The 7,522-nt window shown below is 35.3% G+C and overlaps 2 protein-coding genes across 3 annotated transcripts in view; one reads left to right on the forward strand and one right to left on the reverse strand.

The window, feature by feature from the left end:
• The window catches only part of LOC107709492 (endophilin-A3-like), a 30,500-nt gene extending 28,718 nt beyond the window's left edge, over window positions 1-1,782 (forward strand). The window contains exons 10-11 of one of the 2 annotated variants that reach the window (XM_016513983.1): window positions 58-126; window positions 1,346-1,782. In XM_016513983.1, coding sequence (XP_016369469.1) covers window positions 58-126; window positions 1,346-1,551 — 275 coding nt within the window. In that variant the 3' untranslated portion in view covers window positions 1,552-1,782. The remainder of the gene's footprint in view (window positions 1-57; window positions 127-1,345) is intronic. The other variant, XM_016513984.1, reaches the window with a different exon arrangement.
• A 3,306-nt stretch (window positions 1,783-5,088) lies between these two features.
• On the reverse strand, window positions 5,089-6,428 carry LOC107709493 (gap junction delta-2 protein-like). Its single transcript, XM_016513985.1, has one exon. The coding sequence runs from the start codon at window positions 6,220-6,222 to the stop codon at window positions 5,089-5,091; it is 1,134 nt and encodes a 377-aa protein (XP_016369471.1). The 5' UTR covers window positions 6,223-6,428.
• Window positions 6,429-7,522: the final 1,094 nt, after the last annotated feature.

Here is a 7,522-nt window from a genome sequence, read left to right on the forward strand (position 1 = left end):
TGAATTGTGTATACGTGTCTGTCTCTCATGATTGATCTCACGTGTTTTTGCTCTCAGTTGATGAGTTCACACACACAGCACCCATGACTCTATCATGGCCCGAGAGCCCCAATGGTGATAGCAAACGTGAGTATCATCCTGTAGCTTCATGCCTAGATGCTCACTGAATGTGAGGTAGTAGGCGATACCCAGCCCTGTAAAGGCCAGGAGATTTGTAGTACTTGGTCGATAATGGCTATTTGAATTCTGCAGAAATATGTAGAGCTTTTGTTGGAGATCTGCGGTCACAGATTTCATGTGGACCCACTTATCTCATCTGCCCACACATCAACTATCAAACTGAGTTTCTGTTACTTTTACTCTCAATAACCCTGTGCTATTTTTGAATGCAGCACATAGATGTTAAATATTTCATTTTAAACCCAATTTTCTCACCTCAAGTGATTCCAGACCTGTTTTCTGTGGAAAACAAAATTATTTTTTCAACAACATTTCATAGTGACCAGAGTATGTCAAGCTCTACAAATTAAAAAAAAAAAAAAGTAGTTAAGCTATTGCATTATTTTTGTGCCTTATATGTTTATTTTGCATTTTAATTGCATTATACTTGATATATTTTTATGAGGAATATACTGGATGTGAATGAGCCTTAAATGTAATAAGAACATAAATTTAGGTCTGTTTCTCACTTTTGTGGTGATTTTTTTTTTTGGTTTTGACAAAGAATTATTATCATTAACTAAAACTAAAACCATAAAAAAATCCATTACTTGAAATAAAAGAAAGATTAACTGAAATAAAATAAAAAAAATATTTTATTTCAGCTAGTTGCACATTTCTGTTTTTTGTTGTTGAAGTAAAAGTAAACCAAAACTTAATAAAAACTATATATATATATATATATATATATAAAAACAAAAGATGACAAAAGCACACAACAAAATTACTGAACTTTAAAAATCAAAACAAATATAAAAATAAAATCTAATTCAAAATATTATCAAAAATTATAATAGTACTGTATATTAACTAAAGTTAAAACATAATAGAAATTTTATTAAAAAAAACCAAAACATGATAAAAATTCCAAAAAAGCAAAACAAGATTCCAAAAAATGAAAACAATTTTACAATACATCTGATTCAAAAACTATAATAGTATATCAATGATACTAAAATGACACTGGTTTGACAGCTGTGGTCACTATGAACATTGTAGGACAAGATCATAAAATTAAAAAAAGCAGCATATGGGTAAGTAAATAATGACATTTTTAATTTATGGGTGAACTATTCCTTTAACAAATGCTTAAATGTGTGAGGTGGTTGTATTTTCCTCTTTGCAGAGAGCGAGTCACACTTGGACCAGCCCTGCTGTCGATCGCTCTACGACTTTGAGCCGGAGAACGAGGGCGAGCTGGGCTTCAAAGAGGGCGACATCATCATCCTCACCAATCAGATCGATGAGAACTGGTATGAAGGCATGATTAACGGCGAATCGGGCTTCTTCCCCATAAACTACGTTGAGGTCCTCGTGCCCCTGCCTCAATGAGCCGGGCCAACAGCCATGGGTCACTGACTGCACGCCAAACCAGACTGTCTGAACCGTCCGCTCACCCAACATCCTCTGCTGCATTCTCACCAATGAAAGCCTTGCGTTTGACCACAGACAATTTTGAAGCTTTTACATGTCAGTATTTATTTATCTTATTACGTTTTCCAGGCCTCATGGTGCAACATCTAGATTTTTAAACTGCAAAAAATAATCAGTGTTTTAGCTTTGTTCTTCAGTAAAATATCTAAATATCTTTAAAACAAGATACATTTATTTTTAAAAGATAAATTTTTACATTTTTTTTTTTAGATTTATACTTAAAGAAAAAAAAAACAATTTGTGTAAGGTCTTATCTTACACAATTTAGTTTATTTCTCAAGTACAAGTAATTATTTTGATTTAAGATAAAACAACATATTTTCGTTTTCCTTGTTTTATGCATAAACATTAAATTTTTTATATTTATTATTTATATTTTACATATTTATATTTAAATAAAAAAACAATTCGTCGGTTTAAGAAAACTCAAAACAAGTCTTATCTTACACAATTTTGTTTCTCAAGTAAAATAAATTTCAATATTTTTTTTTTATCTAAAAATGACAAAATACTGACAATTTACTTGAAATTTACTTTAAAAGATAAAACTGTATTATATTTTTGTTTTTCAAATTTTATGCATAAACCACAAGGGGGAAAAAAAAACAATTTGCCAATTTAAGATACATAGAGCAAGTCTTATTTTACAAATATCCTACAATTTTGTTTCTTATGAAAAATATTTAGATATTTTTATTGGAAAAACGTCAAAATACTGATTAAGAAAATGATTTTTTTTGCAGTGTCAATTTATTTCAGCTTCATCGCAGCATTTACCTTGTTCATTTGAAAATGTGATGCATCCAGTGGGGTGGATTTGTATTTTCGCTGTCTCCGTATGTTTTCTTTTTGCTCTGATATGGGGTTTATCTGCCTGCGGTGGTCTTAAGTGTTTTTTGAAACACAATTTTTCTATAAACTGTGACTCTCTTGACTGCTACTCTTATGAATGTCCTCTTTCTCTGTCCGTCTCCGTTTACAGACTTATTGTGATCTTAGGTATCATAGTAAGTATCGCGGGTGTTTTTTAATGGGTTTCACTCTCTCGCGCCCTCAAGTGCTTTTTTTGAACGGTGGCTGTATTGCACTAAAGCTTTAGAATAACACACCCATTGATGTGCACATTTTATTTTTGTGTTGTGTTTTTTTTGGTTTTAGAAAATTGCACTTTCTACTGTATCTCTTTCTGCCATGCCGAGAAATACAAAATTTGATCAGTCTTATCTTATGGAGTGCTAAAAAGTATATAAATATATATATATATATTGATATGGTTCACAGCTTCATACTGTATGTAACAAGACCTTTTTGCTCGCCTATGATGTTTGTTTGACTGATGTCATCCTCTGAATGACATTTTAAATTTGCAGATGTTAATGAAACATTCTCTAGTCGAACGGTCCTGTGCTTATCAGCGGCAATGGACATCTTTCAAATTTGGACCAATTTAGTTTGAACTGACAAAATTTGCCTGTGTGTTTATCCCCCAAAAAGAGACTGCATTCCAGTTATGTCGAACGTTATTTTTGTTATTCTGAGCCATAGGTTTAGTGTGCATGAAATTGAACTTTGAATGACTGTTTTAGTTTCTGTATTGGCCAGATACTGCCATCAACCATCACAAATCTTTTTGACTTGTCATTCCCTGTTGTATTTTTTTTCTGGCCAAATTAAGCAGTCCGAAAGCAAAAAGGGGAAAAGCTGTTTTGACAAATGATGCCTAAAACTTCTGTGCCCCTAACAGCACCAAACTGAGTTGCCAAATGTGCTATATTTTTGCATTTTCAGAAGGAAATGTCAGTGGTGAAAGAAATTCAACTCTCAGCTTATATAGATTATATAGGGAAGCTTCCAACTTCCCAACAGGTCCAAGCCATGCAGTTCAAACTATCAACTATTCAACTTGTTTTGCTGTAGATTTAGCAGCAGGGATCCACAGTTGCTGAAAATAAGTGCAGGAAACATTGGCACAGAGTAAAAAGATCAATCTTGGAATTTTAAAAATCACTATATTGTATTAGTAAATGCTTTTACCCAGCCCTATTTTTTTTTTAGAAACGTTTACCTAACACCCCAACTTCCATTGTTTGGAAAAAAAAACAATGGAAATTGTTTGTGGTTTTGTCCCAAACCCTTGCCACTGATTGAGCCAAAAGTTCATTTTTCAGACCACTCAACCAAACTCAGCACTGTTTTAAAAGTACAACATTGTTTAAAATCCTCAGGAAGTCAACCTACTTGCACCACCGTTCAAAAGTTTGGGGTCAGTAATATAAAAAAAAAAAAGAAATGTACAGTTTTATTATGCAGAGGCACATTAAATTCATTAGAAGTGACAGTAAAGATGTTTATAATGTTACAAAAGATTTCTGTTTTTTTTTAATAGTTGCTGTTCTTTTGAACCTTGTGTTAATCAAAGAATTTAAAAAACATTATCACAGTTTCAACAAAAATATGAAGCAGCACAGCAGTTTTCAGTATTGATAATAATGAGAAATGTTTCTTGATCAAGAAGTCGTAGTATTAGAATGATTTCTGAAGGATCACGTGACACTGAAGACTGGAGTAATGATGCTGAAAATTCAGCTTTGATCACAGGAATAAATTACATTTTAAAATATATTCATATATAACAGTTATTTTAAATTGTAATAACATTTCACAATTTTTAAATACTATAAAACATATAGTTTTTACTGTATTTCTGATCAAATAAATGCAGGCTTGGAGAATATAAGAGATTCTTTCAAAAACATTTAAAACCCCAAACCTTTGAACGTTATAGTGTCTAATTTTCTCTGCACAAAATACTGGGATATGGGAAAGCATTTTAACATATAAAATTACACACGGCAGCTTTACGTTCAAAATTTAAAAACAGATTATAGATGATGTAGTAAAATTAGTGATCTGATTCTCAAAAACAGTATAGCTATTACCCTGCAAAAAACAAACAAAAAAAAAAACCCCGACCTGACTACTTTGTAAAGTTAATTGTGAAAACAAGAAACTGCTCAACTCAAAAGATGAGGCACCCCAATAATCTCGATCTCGGACTTTAGATATAGAATAGCTCTTTACTTCCAAACACTATTACTAACTCCTATACCAGTTTTAGTGTTCTTACAAAACTTCTACTCGAATGTTCATCACTACATCACTGAGAGAAAGGAAAGGCTGTGAATAGTTTTCTTTTTGCTCTCTGGCATAATTTATACACAAAGTGGTTTATAGATGTTGTAAATGAATATAGTATTACACACTGTATATTGCATAAATAAACAACGTGGAAATATTGATTACATGTCATGACTGATAGTACATTTTATTTCTTAAGCTCATCCAAACAAACGAGTAGCAGCTGCCTTCAAAAACCTACTAACAAAATAGCATTGAAATCAAATTTAAGACTCTTTGAATGGTCCATAATTGAGTTTATATCCAAACCTCAGTACTCCTTTGCTTTGATTTTCTTCCTTTGTTTGGTTGCGATTTACCCTTGAGCGATTGTGTTCCTTTGCAGGTGTCCTTGTCTTTCTTCGTTGAGCAGTTCCCAGCGCAGTTCCAGTCAGGTTGGTGGTCCACGACTAGATCTAGGGTAGGTAGAGAAGTAGTGCTGGTCACGTCTCTGAAAGTTAGCGAGGCTATCGACTGCGAGTCTTGGTTTATAGCACCGTATCCCCTCCAGGAGCCGTCCTTGATGAGCACCGACTTCTTGATCATCTTCCAGCCCAGATGATTGAGCTCTAGGAAGTTGAGGAAGATGCAGAATACGCCTACGCAAAACATGAAGATCAGGAAGATGGTTTTCTCAGTGGGACGTGAGACGTAACAGTCGACCTTCTGCATGCAAGGTGTAGCCGTGCATACAAAGTGAGCAGGAACGTGGAAACCGAAGAGGAGCCATTGAGCCACCACGAAACCGGCCTCCAAAACGGCACGAAAGCACACGTGGAAGACGTAGTACTTGGAAAGGACGCCTGAGGAGCTTTTGGAAGGAGCCCTGGTTTCCTGCAACGCCGGGGTGCTTTGGTTGGCCAGGACGTCAGCAAGACTGTGTCCGAGATGTTTGTGCGACTTGATGGAGCAACTATCCGAGTCGCAACTGCGATCGTACGCTTCCCTCGACTGCTCGCCTTCTGGCTGCTTGGACAAGTTGTGCCAGGTGTAGATGATGAAGCAAAGCGAAGGCGTAGACACGGTGATGATCTGGAAGACCCAGAATCGAGGCTGCGAGATTGGGGCGAAGGCATCGTAGCAGACATTGGGACATCCTGGTTGAAGGGTGTTGCATACAAACATCTCCTGCTCGTCCGTGTAGACGTCCTCAGTGGCCACGGCCACGATGAGCAGGCGGAAAATCACCATGACCGTGAGCCAGAGGCGTCCGATCATGGTGGAGTGCTGGTGCACGGCGTCCAGCAGCCGCTTGAGCAGCGTCCATTCTGTCATGTCTCTACGCACCAGCCTCCTGAAGTACAGCACCTGAAATAGATCCACTTTAGCCCTGTTGCCAGAAAGGACGGCTGTTTTCATGTTACATCTGTGGCCAGAGAGCGATGGTGCCATCACTGCTCCCAGCCTTCCCTTTCTCCTTCAGAGATAAGGACTTGGCTGTCCACTTCACTTTGGTCACATGGTGCTGTCGCTTGTCTTTAGAGTCCATTTACAAACCGCTGGAGAGACGGCACTCGTCCTGCTCTTGATAGCGTCGGCAGATTACGCTCTTTTCAGATTGCCGCCATACATGATAGGATGGGTTCCACACTTTTAAAAATACGCCACAGATAGTGAATACGTCCATGTGCTAATCTAGTTTGTATACTAATCTATCTTATACTTTAAACTTGGCATTGTGTACTATGAATATTGTTGGCTCTTATGAGAAACTGCTTGTGCCTCATTTGTAAACCGCTTTGGATAAAAGTGTCTGCTGAATGGTTAAATTGAAAGTGCATATTTTTGTCTGAATTCAAGTGACGTACTGTATTATATATATACACTGTATCTTATATGCACTACCATTTAAAAGTTGGGGTCAGTAGGATTTCTTTAAGATGTTTTTGAAAGAAGTCTTTTTTGCTCACCAACTCTCATTTATTTGATCAAAAATACAGTAAAATTGGTAATATTATGAAATATTATTACAATTTCAAATATCTGTTTTCTATTTGAACATGTTTTTAAATGTAATTTATTCCTGTGATGCAATGCTAAATTTTCAGCATCATACATGATAGGATGGGTTCCACACTTTTAAAAATACGCCACAGATAGTGAATACGTCCATGTGCTAATCTAGTTTGTATACTAATCTATCTTATACTTTAAACTTGGCATTGTGTACTATGAATATTGTGCCTCATTTGTAAACCGCTTTGGATAAAACTGTCTGCTGAATGGTTAAATTGAAAGTGCATATTTTTGTCTGTGAATTCAAGTGACGTACTGTATTATATATATATACACTGTATCTTATATACACTACCATTTAAAAGTTGGGGTCAGTAGGATTTCTTTAAGATGTTTTTGAAAGAAGTCTTTTTTGCTCACCAACTCTCATTTATTTGATCAAAAATACAGTAAAATTGGTAATATTATGAAATATTATTACAATTTCAAATATCTGTTTTCTATTTGAACATGTTTTTAAATGTAATTTATTCCTGTGATGCAATGCTAAATTTTCAGCATCATTACTCCAGTCTTCAGTGTCTCATGATCCTTCAGAAATCATTCTAATATGCTGATTTGCTACTCAAGAAACATTTCTCATTGTCTATGTTGAAAACAGTGCTGTGTATTTTTTTTATTTTATTCTTTTTTATTTGTGGAAACCGTGAACCATCTTGGAATAGAATAACTTTTT

Source organism: Sinocyclocheilus rhinocerous, unplaced genomic scaffold (assembly GCF_001515625.1).
Source record: "Sinocyclocheilus rhinocerous isolate Xijiao unplaced genomic scaffold, SAMN03320098_v1.1 scaffold1467, whole genome shotgun sequence".
NCBI lineage: Eukaryota > Metazoa > Chordata > Actinopteri > Cypriniformes > Cyprinidae > Sinocyclocheilus > Sinocyclocheilus rhinocerous.

Excerpts from the sequence above, each read along its gene's own strand:
- LOC107709493 (XM_016513985.1), bottom strand. The coding sequence starts at position 6,222 with ATGGCACCATCGCTCTCTGGCCACAGATGTAACATGAAAACAGCCGTC.